The sequence below is a fragment of the Carassius auratus genome, chromosome 20 (genome assembly GCF_003368295.1).
Source record: "Carassius auratus strain Wakin chromosome 20, ASM336829v1, whole genome shotgun sequence".
NCBI classification, from domain to species: Eukaryota; Metazoa; Chordata; class Actinopteri; order Cypriniformes; family Cyprinidae; genus Carassius; species Carassius auratus.
In genome coordinates, this window is record NC_039262.1 from 20,067,168 (window position 1) to 20,090,074 (window position 22,907).

The 22,907-nt window shown below is 38.7% G+C and overlaps 2 protein-coding genes across 3 annotated transcripts in view; one reads left to right on the top strand and one right to left on the bottom strand.

Moving 5' to 3' along the window:
* Window positions 1–225: 225 nt before the first annotated feature.
* Window positions 226–2,397, top strand: LOC113121137 (phosphatidylinositol N-acetylglucosaminyltransferase subunit C-like). Its single transcript, XM_026291388.1, has 2 exons — window positions 226–317; window positions 1,000–2,397. Exon 2 carries the CDS (start codon window positions 1,012–1,014, stop codon window positions 1,891–1,893), a length of 882 nt encoding a protein of 293 aa, XP_026147173.1. The 5' UTR covers window positions 226–317; window positions 1,000–1,011; the 3' UTR covers window positions 1,894–2,397.
* A 945-nt stretch (window positions 2,398–3,342) lies between these two features.
* The window catches only part of dnm3a (dynamin 3a), a 44,586-nt gene continuing 25,021 nt past the window's right edge, over window positions 3,343–22,907 (bottom strand). For both annotated transcript variants that reach the window (XM_026291389.1, XM_026291390.1), the window contains 5 exons: window positions 14,954–15,065; window positions 12,468–12,632; window positions 10,521–10,756; window positions 9,908–10,066; window positions 3,343–3,663 (listed from right to left, as the gene is read on the bottom strand). In XM_026291389.1, coding sequence (XP_026147174.1) covers window positions 3,624–3,663; window positions 9,908–10,066; window positions 10,521–10,756; window positions 12,468–12,632; window positions 14,954–15,065 — 712 coding nt within the window. In that variant the 3' untranslated portion in view covers window positions 3,343–3,623. The remainder of the gene's footprint in view (window positions 3,664–9,907; window positions 10,067–10,520; window positions 10,757–12,467; window positions 12,633–14,953; window positions 15,066–22,907) is intronic.

Consider the following 22,907-nt stretch of genomic DNA (forward strand, 5'->3'; position numbering starts at 1 on the left):
AAACTATAATATGTGAAGTGATCCTTCATTGTTTTACAATCAGAATCAAGGAGAACTTAATTCATTGTTAACGTTCTTTGTTCAGTTTAAAAACCTTTGAAAAAACGTTCCACACCCTCCAGGGTTCAAATAACGAGATTATTATGACATACCGATGACAGAAACTCTTTATTATTTGGAGTTTGTGAGTAAATGTCCGTAGATGGCGCTCTTTACCAAACGCTACAGTCGCGCTTTTGTTTTTGTGGTTCGTCACTTCCGGGAGTGAGATGGCGTGACAGCATTGGGTGAAGAAGAGAGAAAACCCGGCTGTTTCGGTAAGATGTTAAATTTATATGGGTTTAAAAGCTTTATGTATTCAATATGAATGAAGTTAATTTGTCTCCACACACTGGAGTCATTTACAGTATTATCGGTCGAAGAATCCAGTCTCGTTCATCAGATTCAGATCTACGCGAGAAGCTGTCAGACTAGAACAGGCTGAATTTTCATGTAATGATATTTTGATTATCAGTAGGGTAACCTAAACAAAATTAAGATCTGTGTGGAATTTAAATCATGCACAGATAATTGAAGTTCAGTTTACAAGAAAATACTAACGCCATTAGTCTAAAATCATGTTTAAGTAATTGTTACTTGTCGTTTCTTTCTAATTATATGTGAAATTTACTACCGAATTCTGTGTGAAAATTTTTTGTACACAATTTTTATTGTTACATATATGTTCGTGTTGCTTGAATTTATTTAGTTTGTGTTTATCATTGTCATTAGAAAATGTTTAACAAGTAAAGCTGAACAAAAACGCTGAATTTTTTTATTATAGGTAGATTTGTTTCTTAAAATTTAGTGGCATTTTAAAATGAATGATGTTTCTCGTTTTATGTATGATACTTGGATTTATTTATTCATTCATGTATTAAATGAATATTTGAATCTATGTTTTTAAATCCTCTAAAAAGAAGCTGTGTGTGGTGATGATGATGGGTTGTGTGTTATCAGTTTTGACAGGTGATGGGGGCAGACAGTGGTCCGGGAGCTCCTGCAGCCATCCCGTGGCGTAAAGTCCTGTATGAACGCCAGGCTTTCCCGGACAATTATGTGGACGGACGCTTTCTGGAGGAGCTGCGGCTCAACATCCGGGTGCGTCAGTACCGTTACTGGGCGGTGGTGCGTGAGACGGGGCTCATCGCGCAGCAGGTGTCCTGTGTGGCCGTCTTCCTCACGCTATGGTCTTATATGGAGCGGGGTGCGCTGGTGCCGTCTGCAGTGCTCTGGGTCTGTCTGACCTGTGCTCTGCTGGGATACGGACTCTATGAGATCCTGGGTGGCTCTTGTGTTCGGGAGCGAACGCGCCTGGCGGACCTGCAGAGCGCGACCATCTTCCTGGCGTTTACTTTTGGGTTTTCACCAGTTTTAAAGACTCTAACCGAGTCGGTCAGTACAGATACTGTGCAGGCCATGTCAGCCGTGATGCTCCTGGCTCACTTGGTGTCCTTCCCGTATGCTCAGCCCAGCCCACCGTGCAGTCTTTCTCTCAACGCGGCTCTTTTCGGGTCAGTGTGCCTGGCATCCCGGCTGCCTGGCGCCCTTCACACCTTCACCATGCTGAGCTGTGCCCTCCTGGTGTTCGCTCTGTGGCCCTGTCTGCTGCACCGCATGCGGGAGAAGGCGGAGTGGAGCTTCCCGTGGGCGGCTGTGCTGGTGTGTCTGGCTGGAGTCGGGGGTCTGGGGAGCTTGTGGCCCGAGGGGGCTCTTCTCCTCTCGCTGGCTCTGATAACATTAACTTTAGTCTGTCCACTGTTGCTGGTCCACCTGCAGAGGCACAAGGACAACATCCACGGCCCTTGGGACGAGGCAGAGATTAGAGAGGACCTGTCCCGCTTCTTGAATTGAAAAGGCAGGGGTTTAAGACCATTTTAAATGATGCTTCTGATAGACTCCCTTTGGACGGATGATTTTGAGAGTCTTCTGCACTTTCCTTAAAGGGGGGGGGGGTGGGGTAAGATGTACCTTTAAGCTCAGGGAGGAATTACTGGGAAACTTCATTTAATTTTGGCAGTATAAAATAAAACTATATTATTAAATGTGTGAGCCTCAAGAAAAGATGTCTAGGTCACATTTAACACAAATTAAAAATAAAGGAAGGTTTTTTCTTTTGGTTAATAAAATTAATCCCTAAAAATATATATTTTTTTTTAATTCAAATAATTCCATTAAGATTTTTGGGGTATGATCAAGACATGTTTTGTGATTTTAAAATAATTTATATGGAAGTAGGGAGTTCTTTTTAACAGTATTTATATATAAATTTGCATATTCTGGAATTGCTTGATTAAAAGTTTAAATGGTTTTAATTGGTTTTAATAGGTTTTAATAATGCTAATATTTTAACATACTGTATTTGAAATAAATGTTTCTAACTGTGTTTATGTGTATATATATATATATATATATATATATATACACACACACACACACAAACACATGCTCATGAAAAATGTTATTTTATATATAATATAAAAAATGTAATATAAATATATGCATGAAAATACTTGTAAATATTTTCTAAATATATCAAAATACATATATTGTTTAAACAAAAACATTTATTTTCGATGTGATTAATTTGCGATTTAATGATTGACAGTTTATATATATAGGCCTAACTTAAAAAAAAAAAAATTCCCAGTAGCAGAATTTCTATAAATTCTTGTTACAAGCCCTTTTTTATTTCAATGGAGGTGACAGAAAATTCACCAGGGTTGAAACAGTTCTGGACAAGCTGTTGCCCACAAGATGTCAGTCAGTCCCAGGTATTTCTGCAGCTTTAACTGTTGTTCATAATAGAACGGCACGGCAGCAGGACGTTTCTGCCAGTGTTCAACTGATAAAATATAATAAGCCTTTGTTGGCTTTTCTGTAGTATCATTTATAACTAACATCTCAAATAAACAGTCTGTGTGACACTGCAATAAAGTTGCCAAATTAAAACATTCTGTGCAAAGAGAGAGTCTTGTAAATTGAATAGTTTTTTATAAATTAATGAAGTTATGTTTGGCAAAATATTAATAAAAATAAATTAAAAATTGTTTGTTTGATTTTCACAATTTTTAAAACGAGAGTACTGCTGGAAGTTCTCAGCACAGAGCTAGGCTGATGTGGGTGGTTCCTTTACATGCTGCATGATTTGAGATATAAATCATGTTCGCAGCACATCCAGTGTGAGAAATTACACGCTGGAGTTTTAATCTCGGGATTAAGGGTTGGTTCAGATAGCATTCACTTACCGTGCGCAATTTGAACAATACAACCCCGGTTGTCGGACTTCTTTAGCACACAGTATTTACAAAATCCCCAAATGCTTTTTATTTAAGCCTGATAAAGAGCTGAACTCACATTGCAAACATCAACCTATGTACAAAACAGGAACAAACCTCGGCACATTGCTCAATCTCACCACCAAAAGCAGATTCGGTGAGCCTAAAAAACCATCTGGAGATCCGTTTTCTTCATTGAAATCTGTTTTGATAGTTTTTCACCGTGTGTAAGATGTGAATCTTTGCGGTCTTGTCTTCTTAATGAAAATTCAAGCAGTTGTTGTCTCAATGGTGGGCATCGGTGTCTCAGTGGGGCTGTTGAGTGGGCACTGCCGGCGGCTGTCTCCTGCAACACATTACACATAACCTGAGCTGTCAGGACAGACTGCTATAGGTCATAGCTCACAGCTCTGCCAATTCAGATAATGGAAATAACAACAATCTCCCATAAACTGCTCTCCTTCAGATGTCTGCATCTGTTTACAATTGCCTGCAAGCGTCTTTTTTTGGGGGGGAAATGAAAGCGAAATGAGTACGAATGGCCAGATCTGATCAACAGAACTGAGAAGAACACAAAAAAAGATTTTTTCTATAGATGGGCTACAAATAAATACCAAACCTTGCTGAGTCATACACACACAAAAAAATATATATAAATATATTTTAATGTATAGTTATCATATACTACACGTTTACAGCATTTATTAATTTAGGGTAGTTTTATATTCTCTACCATTCAAAAGTTTTGGAGTCAGAAAGAAATTATTACTATTATTCATCAAGGATGCATTAAATTGATCAAAAGTGAGAGAAAATACATGTATAATGTTACAAATAAATACTGTTCTCTAGAATCTAAAATATAGGTATCAACATTTCCAGAAATACATTAAACAACGCAACTGATAATATTAAACTATAAATGTTTGTTGAGCAGCAAGGATCATGTGACACTAAAGGCTAAAGTAATGATGCAAAAAAATCAGCTTTGCATCACAGGAATAAATTACATTTGAAAATATATTAAAATAGAAACCAGATATTTTAAACTGTACCAATATTTTACAATACTAATGTTTATACAGTATTGGCAATCAAATAACTGCAGCCTTGGTGGGCATAAGAGACTTGCTACAAAAATATTGTTAAAAATCTTACTGACCCTAGACTATGAAATGTGGCATATACATTTTGAACAATATACAATGGTTTATTTACAAATTAACATTAACCTAGAAAAGCAATTGTTATTTGTTTAGTTGTGCTACCTACTGCATGAACTAATTTTGACCTTACCCCAAAGTGTTACAGTTTTTCTTGAATAATGTTTTTTTTTTTTAAGTTTCCAAACTTTAATAGCCGTAATTACAAGCCGTTCTTAAAACTAAAGTTTGTGATTTCAGAAAAGTCCCGCCACAAACACACGCAATTGGTTAAGCTAATGTTTCTGTGCCGTTCTGGTCATGATGCTCAAATGAACAGAGCAAAATTCTGACAGCGCCACTGTGATAATGTTTTATAGAAATCTTCGTCTCCACATCTTGTGCTCAAACAGAAGTATTCTAACAGTGACCTTTAATTAGGCTCAAAAGAGCTCATTACTGTGCGCTGACCATGTTACAATCACAGGCTACGGTGTCGGGACGTCTTGAACGAGTGTGTGTGTGTGTGTGAGAGTGTTTAAGGGAATATGAGTCCAGCATTCCTGCAGAGTTGGTCCTGGAAAGATCCCTGTGGAGGCGCAGGAATCTCACTCTCTAATGGAGCTGGCAGAAGGAGCAGCTCTCTGGGATGGGAAAGAGAAGAGAGTGGCTTTTATTTTTCCTGTGCTGCGGCGAGTGCAGGCCTGCGGTTTCACAGAAAGAAAAAGAAAGGACGGAGACGACGGAAAGAAAAGCAAAACAATGCTTGAGGAAACATACGAGATCTAGCAGTCTGGAAATGCCAGGGGTTTACTGGAAGACAGAAAGAAAGTTAAATGTACAAGAATGTGTAATTGGAGAAGTGGATGAGGTGCGAGAGAGGAACGCTGCTGGGTGAGATGCTGGCGGCGTCTCAGAACTGCCGTTTTAGTGCCCAGAAATGTGCCTAGGTCTTCAGATTCAGTCAGGCCCTCTCTGTTCGGGGTCACGCTGAAGACAGCAGCAGGACTGTGAAAAGGTTCAAACGAGTTCTGCAAAAAGTGAAGGAGAAAAAAACAAGGGGAATGGGGGTGGAAGGAAAGAGAGGGAAAGTTGGAGAGCTGGGATGAGTGATGGTGAAAGGAAATGTGAAAAAGTGAGTGGGAGAACTAGAGAAAGGGGCGACAGGGGGAGAGAGAAAGCAGGAGAAAAAGGGTGGAGGTCCAAACAGCCCCGTTTCTGAACACAAAGGAAATGAGGCAGAAAAGACAGGGGAAAATGGGCCAAAAACGAAGGTAAGGAATGAGAGTGAGAAAAGGAACAATCACGAGGGGAAAACCAAAGAAAGTGTTGAAAGAAGCGAACGCCACTAGAATGGTGAGAAATAAAAAGATACGGTCAGTTTGTGAACGGTTTGAACAGGAAGGTGACCGTAACCCTCAGCGCTCCTTTAATCAAATCAAGTTTGGTTTATTCTTGTTCATATGAAATACAAAACATCCCAGATATCAATAAAACACAATAATCAAAGAACTGTAAGACATATGAGAAGCCTTCATGTGATTGGACTCTGACATTCAAACAAGGCGAGAGCTAGAAAGAGAGGAAGAGAATAGGGACTGTCTGCACTCAAATATGAAAAACACATTTTCAACGAGCCCTCCACCCATCTCAAGTCACGTGTGAGACTCGCTAGTAAACATCCGGATCATATTCCCCACCAAAATCCACAGGAAGAAACTAGACTTCGTGCAAAAAGGAAGCAAAACCCTATTTTTAGCATCGAGATTTGTAGGAATTACAGCTAATTCTCATTACTGTAAAGTGAGTACTAAACAATACAGAAAATGTTGTAATCATATAATATCAACTCTTATAACATATAAATATATTAAATTATAAATGTATTAACAATTATAAAAAATATGATAAAAAAATAAATGTTTAAAAATTGCAATAAAAAAGATTATATTATATTCGTAATATAGTATATATATATATATATATATATATATATATATATATATATATTATAATAAAATAAATTCATATCAATATTTAATTTCTGTATTACATTTTTTTATATTATTATGAAAATGAAAAAAGAAACAAAATCTCATAGATGTAATACAATTTAAATCATCCAGACACCATGATAAAAAAAAAAAATTGTAATAAAATCAAAGGCAATACAAAAAGCACACAATCAGTAGCATGATGTGTTTATTTACTATATCTTTCTAGGTGCGTGTAATATATATGATTTTGACATTTCTTGACCATTTGCGTGAGATTTGCCTGCAGTGCATACTTGCCCTGCTCCTTGAAAATGTGCATGATTTTTAAAAGCCTTCAAATGTAAATATGCTTGCCTGTGTGATTGAGCAATGACATCTGTTCAAGTTAAAGTTTCTTTTTGCTTTACACTCCAGACCATATGTTCATGGTGTGCGGAGACAGCAGTGTCTGTGATCTAGTGCTGTAGTTTTGGGACCAGTGAGCACGTGGTCTCATCTATCATGCATGTGAAGGTAGGTATGCGTATATTTCACCAAGAGTTCTGGTCTCTGAGTGCACAGCTTTGAGACTAATCCTAAACACGGATCCAAGAACAAGCCTAGCTCTCTGGACACGGAAAGTCCTATTAGTCGTGTTCACTACGAGCATAAATCCCAACATTTGGGAAGGACAGCAGAACTAGCAGATCTTAAATTGTTTTTTAACAATCATATGCTGCCATAAAGTAATGCTGGAATGGTCATATTTATGAGACGAATGCACATGAACGCCACCACAACGCCATAATTACCAGTGGGAAACTCTGCAGCCGGTTGCAGCAAGAAAAACCCGTAGTGATAATAACTTATCATTATAACGAAGGGCTTTCTTGCAACTGTGCACTTTCTGACATTCTGATTTGGGGGTGTGTGAATAAAAATGTAATATTGATCATATGTTGTAACTGTAAATGTACAATTTAGTTTAAATACATTCTGATAAATAGAAATAAACCTCTTCCAGGAAAGATTTTACACATTCAGCCCGAATAAGAGATGACAGGCTTGTGCAATCAAACTAAATTAGTTAAACACAAAGTATACTTCAGTTTTTATGACGTAAATTTCATCATCAGCAGAGTACACACAAACTGTACACACACAGCCTGACAGCTTGAGATGGCAACAATAGATGAGTGCTAGTGGGAGAGTTACTCACAACTCTGGTTAAACAGTTGAACTTCTTAACAAAGGAGTGTTTGTGTCGAGCACCTGTGTTTGTGCAAAATATTAGTTCATCCATAAATGTATATTTATGTAGTTCCAATCCTGTAAGGCCTTTGTTCATCTTCAGAACACAAATTAAGGTATTTTTAATGAAATCCGAGAGCTTTCTGATCCTCCATAGACAGCAATGGAACTCCCACGTTCAGTGCACAGATGTGTAGCAAGGACAATTTAAAAATTGTCCATGTTACATCAGTGATTCAACTCTAATTTTTCCAAAGCTACAACACTTTTTGTGCAAAAAAAAAAAAGATTAAACAATTTCTTCTCTTCTGTATCAGTCTTCGACGCGCGTTCATGACAGGCAAATAATATGCAGTTCATGTGTCGTGGTACTCTCGTGAACGCATGGTGAAGACTGCCATGGAAGAGATTAAACTGTTGAATAACTTACCGTATTTTTCGGACTATAAGTCGCACCTGAGTAGAAGTCGCATCAGTCCAAAAATACGTCATGATGAGGGGAAAAAACATATATAAGTCGCATTTATTTAGAACCAAGAGAAAACATTAGAGTCTACAGCCATGAGAGGGCGCTCTATGACTTAAGTGTAGACTACAGGAGCACTGAGCAGCATAGAGCACCCTCTCGCGGCTGGAGACGGTAATGTTTTCTCTTGGTTCATTTCTCTTGGTTCATTTCTGTCGGTTCATGTCAAATTAATTTTTATAAATAAGTCGCACCTGACTATAAGTCGCAGAACCAGCCAAACTATGAAAAAAAGTGTGACTTATAGTCCGGAAAATACGGTAGTTATTTTTGTTTCCTCTGCATACAAAAAGTATTCTTTTAGCTTCATAAAACGGTGGTTGAACCCCTGATGTCACATGGTCTATTTTAATAATGTCCTTGCTACCTTTCTGGGCCTTGAACGTGGTAGTTACATTGCTCTCTGTGGAGAGTCAGAAAGCTCTAAAATTTCAACAGAAATATCTATATTTGTGTTCTGAAGATGAACAAAGTTTTTACTGGTCTGAAACGACATGAGGGTGAGAATTAATGACAGAATTTAAATTTTGGGGTGAACTATCCCTTTAAATAGAGTAGCCTATACTTTTAAAGGCTATGCATACATCTGTGCAATATATACACCAAGTAAATTGGTCAAAATTGAGGTATACTTCGGGCTTTACAATCTTTTGCTCTTCATTTTACATTAAAAGTTAAAAGTTTCTGTGGTCCGATGAGGAAATATGGCACATTTCAAATCATATACTTCCATGGGGACCTATGCCTGCCAAGGAACTGCCGTTGAGATGGATAGGAATGCTAACGGAGAGCTTTCTCTCTGTATTAAGGTGCAGTCACATTTACCGCTGCTTGGCAAATATTTGTGGGTAAAATCCAGTCAATCTTATAGGAATCTGCACAATCAATCATGCTTGGGGGCGTAAAAGTTCCCTATGAAGATTTTGCTCATGTTAAATCTAGTCGCATCTCATTGAACGACTAAAAGCTGCTTGGTTTTAAAGTAATTTCTGTGTGAGCGGTGCCTCATACTGTACACCACACAATGGACCTTTTATGCAAACAAAATTTGGCAGCCACACTTTAGTTTGGGGACCAAATCTCAGTATTAATCAATTATTGACTATGATTTTTGCCTCAATTACCTGCTAATTAATAGTTAATGAGATAGTTGTTAAATTTAGGTTTGCGGTAGGATTAAATGATCTTAAATATGGTCAAGCAGAATAAGGCGTTAATATATGCTTCATAAGTACTAATAAACAGCCAATATGCTAGTAATATGCATGCTAATAAGTGAAAAATTGGCCCACACTTTCATAGATCTCCTTGGTTCATAAGTAGTTTGCAACACTTTGGATTAACGGAAGATATAACCTGGGAAAGGGGAAACCACAAGTCCACTGCAGCTTTCAAGCTTGGAAAACTGTTGAAATACTGTTTAAAAATGCTGTGAAGTTACGGGTCACTGGGTTCGCTTCAAATATTCAGCCTTTTTCAGTGCTGACGCACCTGATTCAAGCCCTCTGGTCACTGGGTACTTTATTAATCGAATGTTTACTCAGCTGTGTTGTTAATGGAAGGATCACACGCGAAATCCCTTTCCTACTGTAGATAAACATTGGTTGATGAATCATGTTGTGCATCAATGAGGTTTGTTGAAATGGAACAAGCCATGGTCTGATGCTGCTAGTGTGCCTTCAGGTGAATTTTTACCTGGGAACACTAGGAGGGACTCGTTTGGGGCGGCTGGTAGTGTTGGTGGTGTCTGTGCTGTTGGAGACCGGTGTGACCCCAGGAGCGTCAAAGCGAGCTGGTAACGAAGGAGCAGGCGGAGCAGGATGCTTCTTAGGGACACTATAACCTGGAGGAGACCTGAGAGAGAACGAGAATGAGGGATGCATTAGCTCTTTGGGTGGGCCACAACATTTCCATTACCAGTCACCAGTCACTTGTGGTTACTGGATCCGTTTTTTAAAGAATATTTTTTATTCAGAATGATTCGCTAAGAAATGATTCAGAATGACATGAACCAGTTCAATGATTCATTGAAAAGAACCGCCTCCAAAGAACGACTCGCTGGCATCTGACAATACTCTACACAAGAGTATGAAGCTCTATAAAAAACAACTTTCAATGACTTTTAATTTGTTATTAATCTCAATCAGTTTCCTAGGTTTTGAAAACACCATGAAATTTCCAGAAATCCTGCTGGTGATTCAGTCCATGTGTGTGCCAACGGTCCACCATAAATGATGTGCCGGAGTACAGACTCAATTCTAAGGTGGAGGTGGAGTGATGGTGAACAGGAAGTGGAGATGTGAGGTACCTTCGGTGTAGCGAGCCACTATGGAGCCAAGAGTTATCGACTGGGGGTGGCAACGGGGTGGAGATGGTAGAAGTAGAGATGTCAGTGATTATGTTTAGTGCCTCCTTCAGGGCGGCGTGGGTACACAACACCTCTTCTCTACGCAGAGCCTGTTCAGGAGACTCATCCATCAGAGAGTACTGATCTCCTGAAGAGTACAACTGAGCCAGCAACTCAGAGTGGATAAACTCCTCTACCTATGGGTGGAGAACAGTTTCCACATTAAAAAAGGAACAGGACTTGAAGTTATATACAGTGAGATGATGACACAGTCATATTCTCTCTTTCAATGTGGCCGTAATGTTTAGATTCCATGACTAGCTGAACAGTGAACTACTCACACATCACCCACACAAATATGTTTAACTGTCACCCCGTCCTGTATACGTGACGCCTACATTTACTTCACTATATTACAATTAATCGAATCTAATCTTGACAAACTATATATCGTTGGAAAGGTCTAAGACTCCCAAATATATATTTTACCAATGTTTTTTGTTAAAAATTATGTAGGAAAAGTAATAGATTAATTTATGACAAGACTGAACCCTCAAAAATCTACATCATAACAGGAGTTCTGACCTTCTTCGTTGCCTTTTTCTCTATCACATTTTAGAAATCATCAGAAATTATATATCAACTGAAAACTTAAAATCTCAAAATTCATCCTTTAAAACCCATTTTAAAATCAGACATTGCATTACCATGTAAATGATACATCAATATCATGTTACAAAATGTTTTTTTCATTCATGAATTATAAAAATTTTAGTTTGGATCGTGCACTATAAAGTAGGGGTGCACCGATCAAGATCGGCTGATCGTTATGCGCGGTAAATTCCATCAGGTGCGTGATTTCACATAGAGCAGCTGTTACTACACGGAGCCATTGTTAACTGAGAAGATGCGCCAATAAACGCTGAAAATGAACATGGATTTGCGCAGCTTCTCAGTTAACAACGGCTCCGTGTAGTAACAGCTGCTCGATGTGAAATAACGAACCTGATGGAATTTACCGCTGATTAGAGAACCGGCTTTACTGACGAGATGCGCATAACGATCGGCGGATCTTGATCGGTGCACCCCTACTATAAAGTCTATGTTCAAAAATGTGAGTGACAGTTAAACCAAGAATGCTAACTATAACGATAGCTATAGCAATAACTATGGTGGCACAGTAGTGCACAACACAACACACCACGTAGGACTAATCTGTTGTGGACAACTGTTCAGTTGTATTATTAAAATGTATACATTTAAAGTCCTTATGTCAATATAAAATCACAGTGAAACTATTTTGGAATTGATTTTGAAACATAACTGAAATGGTCAAATTAATTACAATGAAAACTGACCAGAAAGTTTTCCATGGTGTCCAAACACTGTCAAGTTAAAAAAATATTCGGAAATATGCCAATATAGTGTCACAATACTGCCTTAAAATATAATTTTCTTTCTGAGCAAAGGTCTGAGAATTACACATTTTCATACTAACCCAACCCAGATTTTAAATAATATTTATTTTACAATTCAAGTACAAAACGATTCTCAAATCGAAATATATTATCGAAGTATATACTTTAAATGTATAGTTTACTATACTTAAATATTTGAATAATTTATAGTGTATGGAAGTATAATATTTTTTATAACTTCTTGAGATAAACTTACTATAAAGCTTTAAAAATGTACAGTAAATTGGTTGCCAAGATTAATAAATAATATAATAATGCAATAAATAATAAAATACTAATGTAAAACAAATGTCCCTGCTGCGGAAACCTAATGTTAACATGATATGGTAATTTTTTATATATAATATAAATTTATGAATGAATTCATATCTCTGCATCTTACATAAAAAAAAAAGTTTAACTGGTTTGATTATTATTATTATTTTATTACATTGTTGATGACAAGGTGCATGATGGTCTTGGGCATCAGGTCTCGGATGCTTTTGTAGACGATGCTCATGTACGAGTCAACCAGGTTGCGGATGGTCTCGACCTGACGCTCTAACTGAGGGTCCATGGAGAAGCTCTCCGCCTGAGCTGGACCCTCTCCATCCACCTGAGCAATCAGAAAAAAGACATGGGCAAACCTGGACAGTAAATGTAGTGTCAATACTGGGGGATGAAAGATGTTTCAGAGGGCAATGAGTGCACAAACATAAAGTGAACGAAGCTGGAAAAGAGATGTTTCGGGGGTGGGGTGAGGTGGGGGCGGGGGGGGGGGGTGGAGTGCACAAGATGCAAGGAAAAAATGAGTTTTACTTCAGTAAATGTCGGAGGGGGTGTGGTAGACTTCTGTCAGAGCGAATTATGGGGAACCCTGACAGAACTGTGACATCACTTAACATGTTGCTCCAAAGCATACATAAAGACCGAAAGAAGGGGATGGAGGGGTGCGTGAAAAAAAAAAGGCAAGGGAGCTGATTAGAAACAGAGCTGGAAGCCCCCTCCTTCGCTGATCCTCCATGGTGTGACACAAGAGCTGAGGAATGCAGCAGAGCTCCTGACCCCAGAGCACAGCCACCATGAAGCCAAACACACACATAGAAACGCTACAGGAGCGAGAGTTATCCGGTTAACTACACTGCACAGTTATTAGAAGGCCTAGATGGAATCAGCAGACTTTTTATTCACTCATTTTAGGGCAAAATCTGTAGAATCGTGTGCAATAAAATATGAAATGTGTTAAACATTTATGAGCGCCAGGCGCTCCAGTTCTGCAGGAATCTGTGGAGGATTCTGCAATACTCTGTGTGCATAGATTCCATGTGTGCCTCGTTATTATGTGAACGTATAATAACCTTATATTTCTTAGAACACTGCAGCTTGCGAAGATTTCTTCAATGGTTCTTTGACGAAGTGCTTAAAGAGATTTTTCACCCAAAAAATAATTTACTCATCACGTTCAAAACCTGTGCATTTGGGTTCATCTTCGAAACACAATTGAAGATATTTTTGTTCCTATTCCAAAAATTCATTCCACCATAATTCTGATGCTTCAGAAAGTTCATAAAGACATTGTGAAAGTAATTCATATGAACCAAGCTGTTTAATACATAATCACTTCATACAGTATGATGAACGGATTTAATTTAGGCTTTTATGCACACAAACTTCTATCACATACATTAAGAACATTAATTACGAACAACGAAAGCTCAAACATGCAGATACAGCTACTGTTTACCATATAGATGACTTTAATTAAACAACTCAATTCATATTGATTCCTTTTACGATGTAGAAATGAACTTTCTGAATCAGCGAAGCTTTAGTGGAATTGATTTTCAATGAAAAGATAGAAATCTCTCTGGTTTCATTAAAAAGCGTCTTTATGTTTCTTGAAAATCTCACTGGTTTGGAATGACATGAAGGCATGTAAATGATGAAAGAATTTTCATTTCTGGTTGACTTATCCCTTTAAAGGTTTAAGTTTAGTTGGTTATTTGATTCTTTTTTTATAGGTTCTTCAGATCAGCGTATTTGTTTTCTGGATTCAATAATTTTTTCAAAAGTGAACATTCTGTTAGATTTAGATCCTCAAGTTGTTCCAAACCATTGTGGCTTTCTTTCTTTTAAAAAACATAAAAGAAGACTTTAGGCATAATGTTCATGCTGCTCTTCTACATGCAATAAAAAAGAATGAGAATGAGCAAAAAAGAACTAAAAAGCATTATAAAAGTGCTCAAGTGTTGTGCGCTATAGTTCAAGTCTTATGAAACCGTGGAACAGACTAAAATCATTATCATTTGCTAGAATCTCATATTCATGTCTCATAAAAAGTCTTTTTGAAATTGAAATATGTGTAAATGAAATCTACGTTTGAGAGCTATGATGCAAAAAAAAAAAAAAAAAAAAAACGAGCTGTACACAAAATTTCATACATTAAGTAGCTACTCCATTTGTTATGGAATGATTTTTATTAAATATATCACTGGATAGTAAAGTGTCCAAATTCATACATACTCACTTCACATACTTTTTTTATCTATATAGTAGCAAAGTAGGCATATTTGGCTCAGAGTTGAAAAATTACATCATATGGACTACTTCTACGTGTTTTTTTTTTTTTTTTTTTTTTGCAGTGTTTTTGGTCTGGTCTGCCTTCATTGTATGAAAAAGAGCAGCGTGAACTTTCTTCAGAAAGGAACTCAAGGGTTGATAAAAATGGGGCATTTTTACACTATTTTTTACAGCACCAGCACATGTTGTTGGTTTTGTAAAGAAGTAGGGAATAAAAGTTCTGAGTGGAGCTTATAAAGATCCACATGGTATCCGGCTATAAATCCCTTTTTGGTTTAAACGGTAACCTTTATTTTGAAGTTTTATGCCGCAGGGTTTAGCGTACAGGTACAGAAGCCAGTGGGCTCCTCTGCTTACTGTGGTTTTCTCTGGATAAACCCCAGCTCGCAGCAGAGAGGCCTTCCAGCTGTCCACCTCGTCCTGAGTGTCACAGGCCAGCTCCAGATGCCTGTAGTCCTTATACACGTTCCTAAGGCCAAAAGAATCTGTAGTTAGCCGGTTCCCATGGCAGCACATACACTCTCACACAAACAAGTGCGGCAAAACCCTCTCTCGCTCGCACATATCATCTGTCCAAAACCACAAACCCCAGACCACCCCTCCAGCCCAGTTCTGACGCGAATATCCTTTCACTCTCTCCGATCTGATTCAAATCTTTTCTTTTTTTATTTTTCCAGATTTTGTCCTACCTCACCTTTTTTTTTTTTACATCGTTACCATTCCCATTTATTGTCTCATATCTTTTTACCTAGTCTCGTTCCCCCTCTTTTTTTTTTTGGCTCAGAGAGAGGCAAGAATCTGGAGCCCGTCTCTCTCCATCTGTTCCACATTCCCCCTAATTATTCTGTTGTTCCTCTCCTCCTTTTGTTTCCCTCTCATTTCTCTCTCTCTTTTTGTGGCTATTGTTTCTCTTTGTTGTGCCTGTGGGGTAAGAGGCTTAAAGTATAATGTACAACGTGTTCTTGATTTAGTCTAAGGCTGATAAGAACACGGCTACAGGAACGTGACTTGAGACCGGGGTCAAGATGGACACACACACACGCACTGAACTCATAAAACTCGGCTACAAAACACTGTTTTTACAAGCGCAGATATGAGTCAGTGCTACTAATTGCTATAACTGAGAAAGTCGCTTGCGTAAGGACTTAGTCCCAAAGTTTACGTATATGACTGCATACGTCAAGCGATACACTGATCCAAGCGTCCAAACATCATTTGCTCTGCAGACCCTCCTAATACAGTGTAATGTGTGGAATATTGTTTTGCGGTTAAACGATTCATAATTCATTGGTAGTTCATGGTATTTATGACAGGATAACTGCGGTGCTTGTGAATGTAATGAACTTTATTTGCCATTCCAAAACCACAAAGAACGGCTCTGACGTTTAAATGGATTCAGACTCAAACACGGAGTATGCACAAAATCAACAAAACAATCTGTGCACATCCAAAAATAATATTTGGCTATGTTTCTGGGGCTTATTATGGATTTTTTTTTCTTCTCAAACTGAAGCTTAGATCTTGTCCCAAAGTCTTAGATGCATGTAATCTCAGTACTGATAATTTACTATTATAGTCTTTTATTTTTAGCTTTAGCTTTAATTTGATTTTTTAGCAATTTAGTATTTTTTTTCGAAGTTCACCTAGTTATTTTTTTTAAGCTTAAAGTTTCCATTTTAATTTTAGTTTAAGTTTTATGAATTTTGCCATGTGTTTTTCAGATATTTAATCATTTTAATATCTTTTTTTTAAATTAAGTCATTATTTATATTCATATTATTTTAGCTGGAATAATTTAAATACTTCAAACTTTTATTTCAGCTAGTTGCCAAATCGATTTTTTTTTAGCTTTTTAGTACGTTTAATAATTTTTTTAATCTAATATTATAGTTTATTTCAGCTTTTTTAATTCCATTTTAGTTAGCTATTTCAACATTGAATGCATGCAATTTGAATGTTGAATGTTATGGGTTAAATACTGTTTGGGAAAACAAAAATCACTAAATACTGTAATGCAATAAAAGTGTCTATGGGGAGGGGTTTCCTTTGTAAATGCATTACTGTAAAAACTACATTTGTTTGTTTTTACAAACTGATGAGCAGGTTGTAATTATTGTATGCGGTAATCATTACAACGTTTCAGATGTCATGGCTTATGTTTAATCCAAAACATTCCTTTAATCACAGTCCTGAGTGAGTCCAGAACCGCACATTACTCCTCACCATCATATATGAACCTGGATGCAATGCACACTGATGCAAACACAGACAAAATAAAGTGCTATGCTTTTTTGATGAGCACTTTTCCCATTCCATGCCAGACTGGAGTCACAGCTGTGACAAAACGACATCTACCTCCTGACATCACCAGTCGCTCTGACACTAGGGAGTTGGTGGGTGTAAAGGGCACAGTATGAATCACTACATCATTAAGTGTGTGTGCGTGTGTGTGAGTGTATAAGAGAGCAGGAGAGAAAAAAAGGGGATTTTTTGGAGTGCTGGGTGGTATGTTTCTGCTGGTGAGTGGGAATCAGTGTGGAGTTTATGCAAGCTTGAATATCTTTATACAGAGTGCTTGAAATGATGGATGTGTGTGTGTGTGTGTGTGTGTGTGTGTGTAGAGTGTGAGAGCATCTGATTGATTGTGGTGCAGTCATGGGTGTGTTTACAATAGTCTGCCATGCCTTTCTCACTGTCAAAGCTGTGTGTGTGTGTGTGTGTGTGTGTGTTCACCGCAGCATACCAACATCTCTCCAATTAAGCAGCTAATTAATCCCAGACACACCCGCACTTAAAAGAAGGAAAGAGGCTGCATTTCTAGAGACATAATGTCAGAGACTGAGAGAAAAAGAGAGCAGGGAGGGACACTTAGGTAGAGACTGACCAGGAATGTGCCAGAAGTGTGTCCTACTGCGCCCCTGTTCCTGTTGCACTCTCTGTGAAGTATTACTCTGAAGGTAGAGTGTGTTTATGTTAGAAAATATAAAGGAGTACATTTGAAATCTATATGTCCCTGCAGAAGGGCCTGCGGATGTGTGATTAAGTGTGTATGTGCTGGGACCACCAGATGTGACACCACTCCACAAAACTTAGAAAACCCTAACCCTAACCCTAACTTAAAAAGCATTTTAGTCTATAGAAAAAATGGCACATTAAACTATTATGAGTGTGACTAATATACAGTTGTATGATGCAAAGTTTAGGACCAATGCGATTTCACCATGGGCTATCGGGCTATCTAAAAATAGCATCAAAATTACTAACAAAATGTCCTATCACTCATCACAGCTGAATAGAGCTGTCTGGGTTATGAACTGTCTGTGTGTGTTTTTGTCCGTGTGTCCCAGTTTCTTCCTCTTGATGACTGTTAATTTGATTCCAGGTGTGTCTAGTATTTAGTCCCTTATTTGTCTTTGTATTTAAGGTCTTGTCCATTTAGTTAGTTTTGTCAGTTCTGAATGTCCTTCTATGTGTTCCTATGCCTCCTACATTCCCCTTTTGATTGGATTATTAATTATTGTGATATTGAAAAACTTCTTGTTTCCTCGTGCCTTGCCATCCTATGTTTTATCAAACATTTATTAAGGGTGGTTGTGACACGGCATGTCAAACATGAAACTCTGAAAACCCTGCCTTAGAAGTAGCCAGGAGCTCAGAGAACAAATTGCACCAGAAAATAAAAATACATATAGGAAAAAAGTGTGGTTGTGGCACAGAGAAACATATTAAAAGAGGAGAAGAAAGATCTAACTGATTAATAGTCCAGATGTTGTAGAATGGAATGTGTGTGTGTGTGAGGGAGAGAGATAAATGTGTGTGTGTGTGTGTGTGTGAGAGAGAGAGAGAGAGAGAGAGAGAAAGAGAGAGAGAGAAAGAATAAAATTCTACTCTAAAATACATCTAATAGAATAACTCTAAAATAATAACTTTTTACATTTCCATGATGTTGGGATGTTGTTTCTCCTAGTCTAGTGGATTTTTTACTCCTTTCATCGTCCACTAGAACGGGTGGGAAAATAATTTAAATATGTGTTAGGTCAATGGTTCTCAACTAGTGGGTGCAAGATAACTTAAAACTAAAATATAATAAATTCACAAATTTTATGATTAATATGATAATTAAAAAATACATATAAATAAATAACAGCACCACCTCTCTATGTATTTTTTGATATTCTGTGTTTTGGAGCAGGTCAAGTTTCTCATTGCACTGTGAAATACAGACTGAATGGGGCCGAGAGGCGTGGGAACGAGGAGTGAGGCCAGGTGTAGTGATTGGAGATGAGCTACACCTGCGCCCCACCGCCAGTATCGAGTCCCACGTAGGAGATGGAAGGATATAAAACTGGAGCGACTATAGTGAAGGACGAGAGAGGACCAGGCCTGGGACATTATTTTATGTTTGCTTTTTATTTTGTGCACACCAGTCGTCCGTGAGGAGCTGGTGCGCTGTTTTGTATTTACTTTTGAATATTAAAATGTTTTTGATTGTGCGCCGGTTCCCGCCTCCTTCTTCCCGATGAATATGGAGATTTGTATATCGTTACAGTGGTGCCGAAGCCCGGGAGAAGGAGGGACGCGCTGCTGAAGATCCCTCGCTGCTGTGGTGAATCCGCGGTGCCCTCGAGCAGGCGAAGTATGTGCCGCCATGGACGCTCGAGGCGGTGGACTGGAGCGAGTTGCCGGGGATGGGCGAGCTCGCTGCCGGCCGCCCACGATATGGAGGGGCGGCTGCCGTCCGTGAGGGAGCGGAGGAGTCGGCGCCGTTCGCCAGGGGGCCGGAGCCTGCCGCCTCCGTGATGGTATCCGCAGGGGCAGGGAACGGGGGACTCCTGCCGCTGCCCAAAATCGGAGGAGCCGTCGCCGTCCACCGGGCGGCAGAGGAGTGTCGTGCCGTCCGCCGAGGGCCGTCCAGTGCCACCGCCGGGCACCGCGGAGGAGATCACCCAGCCGGTGGAGGGCCGAGCAGCAGTGTGTCTGGGAACCGGAATTTTTATTTTTTTTTCCTCTCTCCCCTCTCTCGTCCCTGTCGCTCCTCCTTCCATCTCCTTTTCTCTCGCCTCGTCTATCCTACCCCCAGGTTCCCGCAGGTCCCCGTGAGCGGTCCCCCCCGGAGGGAAGGGGGGGGGGGAGTAGAGCGCAGTCTCGAGGGTACCCCCCGGCCTGCGAGGGGCGATGGGGGTATGTGGCCAGTGGGGCGGGGCCGAGAGGCGTGGGAACGAGGAGTGAGGCCAGGTGTAGTGATTGGAGATGAGCTACACCTGCGCCCCACCACCAGTATCGAGTCCCACGTAGGAGATGGAAGGATATAAAACTGGAGCGACTATAGTGAAGGACGAGAGAGGACCAGGCCTGGGACATTATTTTATGTTTGCTTTTTATTTTGTGCGCACCAGTCGTCCGTGAGGAGCTGGTGCGCTGTTTTGTATTTACTTTTGAATATTAAAATGTTTTTGATTGTGCGCCGGTTCCCGCCTCCTTCTTCCCGATGAATATGGAGATTTGTATATCGTTACAGTGTGCTTTCACGCACTGATCACTATAACATCATATTTCTGATTGAACACAGTTCAGTATATACACATAGTTGTATACAGCAAATGTTTTATAACAGGTTCTTGTGTGTTTTGGAGAAGTTTGTTAGGGTCATGATGTTTGTGTACATATGGTCATCAGATGCTCCAAATATAATCACAATTGCATGTTCTGACCACTGATCTATTATAGATAGTGGTCCTAATAAAAGAACTATTCAGTAATGTCATCGAGCTAACTTTAGATCAAGTTTCCACACATTGAGAAAGTTGTAATTTTTCATTAGTATTTTGGTGTGTAGTGATTTTGAATGGATCCATAGTAGTTTATATGCATTCCTTTGGCATTATCAGGTGGTCTTGTTTGGTATGTTTTATATATATATATAAAAAAAAGTTAAATTAATGCAAAATAAAGATATATCCCCAAAAGCTTTTATTTATTTATGTATTTATTTATCACTTGGTAGATCTCAGTGAGTTTTTCATTTGAAAAGTAGATCCCCACACAAAAAAGTGCGGGCACTCCCACACTATACAATAACTTTTTCCCCAAAATTACCAATCCTTTGAACAATATTAAAGGATTATTTCACCCAAAAATTAAAATTACTTTACTCACCCTCAAGTTGAACCCTGCAAGGGCCTCAAATTTAGGTTCTAGCCCGGCCTGTGTCAGACAGCTTATCAGAATTACTGGCCCAAGCCTGTCTTTTTACCACCTTCTCCCAAAACGGTTTCAGTCTGTTTCAGTCTATTAAAATAGTTAAGTTTTGTATGTAATGGCAAAATGATTATCATTTGTTTCTTTTTTTTTATTAAGTTAATTTAGAATAACGTTTGGAGCATTTTTTGTTCATTATATAAGTTTTACTTTTTTTAAGTAATGACCAAGCAGCCAGTGAGACAGTGAGGCAAACAGTGAGCTGATCATAGAGGTTTGATCAATTCAGCCTTCTAAAATCATCACGACTTGCTTAAAATAAAATGTTGATATACTAAAACAGTTCAAACATATAAAAATGTTTAATGTTAAACCTGTGATATAATAAATGTGCGCTATATCCAAGTTTGTGAGGTGAGTGGACATGGAGGTGCCAAAGCAATTACTTGCATTTTTTTTCAGTAGAAACAACTTAAAATAGCCTATTCCATGATTTTGCTCATAAAGGTAAGAATAATACATAAATGTAACTGTAATTGTAAAGGGTCTACTTGTATTTGTGTGCACTCACAATATCAACAAAATGTTGTGCTTTTGTAAAATAAAGAAAACATGATGCACTTTCTGTCTCGTCTTGAACAAAAGCTTTTCGCAAAAATGAATCAAAACTCAGTGAATACATGCCTCACAGACATGATAAATATATCTATAGAAAGCCTTAAATTAGCACTCATCGAAATAAATCAAAAACAAAAACTCTTTCATTATAATCATAATCTGTAAAGATGCACTTCTCTCTAAAGGCATGTCTAATGAAGAGATGGTGATTCAGGACTCAGAAAACAATAGTTTATTAGTAAATAATTAAAGTATCTCCTTACTATTTCCCCCTAACACATTTATGGTAATTACTTTTGCTGGGGCTTTGCGGCAAGTTTAGCCTATTGCGTGCATTTGAAATGCACAACTCTTCAGCAACGTTGACTGCACACATGCTGTTGCTGCTGCAGGACACTACACACCGTCGAGTTGCTCTTGACAGTCATGGCAGCAAGATCTCGTATTGTATCCACCAGCACAGCAATTATTTTTCAGCACTAATTGATGGATGTCTAAAATATAAAAATTAGGAGAAGCCTAAAACAGGCCCGAGGCCCAGCCCACTGGGCATTAAAAATTTGGGGCCCATCAGACCCTGGCTGAAATGCAAGCTCTATCCTCTAAAGCAGTGGTTCCCAAAGTAGGGGTCGCGACCCCACGGTGGGTCGCGGGACCCCGGCGCAGGGGTCGCGAGATGATTTCGATATAGGCTTTATATATTTTTGTTTCAATTAATTTAACTCTTTCGCATCGCACGTACGATCACACCGGTGTGATCAGTCTAGGCTAGTCCCTGGAGTGTACGACCACACCGGTCAGTGCATGACGTGAAATTCAAATGTGCTCTCGCGAGTTGGCTGGCGCTGAGCCAGAGACAAGTGCGCTCAGAGCTGTCATCACAACTTTTCAGTGTTTTCAACCACATAATGTTTATTTTAGGTTTCAGACATATAAGTACTAGAAAAAACAATACATTTAGAGTTTGTAAAATACACACTGATGTCAAAGGAAGAGGCAATAATAATCTTTTTCATTATAATTAGACACATTTTATTCTTATCAGATACACATTGTGTAAGTAACTTTAAAGTTTACTCCATTATTCTCCCAATTCACCAGCCACTTACTTTTATGTATTTCGGGAGAAGTGGATGAATTCACGTGTTGTAAATCCAACAGATCTGATTCTCTGAACTGCGTCTGCGGCACAAACTAAGATGGCGGCGCCCATCGCGCATACAGCTCAACTAACGCGATCGTTATAAAGGTGTTTAAACAACAAAACACTTCCACATATTTGACAATCGGAATATCAGCTATTTCATGCCATATCTAACAAATTTGTTAATATTTTGAATAAAAAAGGAAAAATGACAAAAGCAGATCATTCATTCAGCTCTGTTGTTGCTGCGGTATGTCACGTGACAAGCAATGACGCGTCACCATGGAAAGCATAAAGTGACACATCTAGCGGATTAGCATGAGTGTGTGTGTGTGTGTGTGTGTGTGTGTG

Bases quoted from the DNA above. Each gene is read 5' to 3' on its own strand.
- LOC113121137 (XM_026291388.1), top strand. From the start codon at position 1,012: ATGGGGGCAGACAGTGGTCCGGGAGCTCCTGCAGCCATCCCGTGGCGT.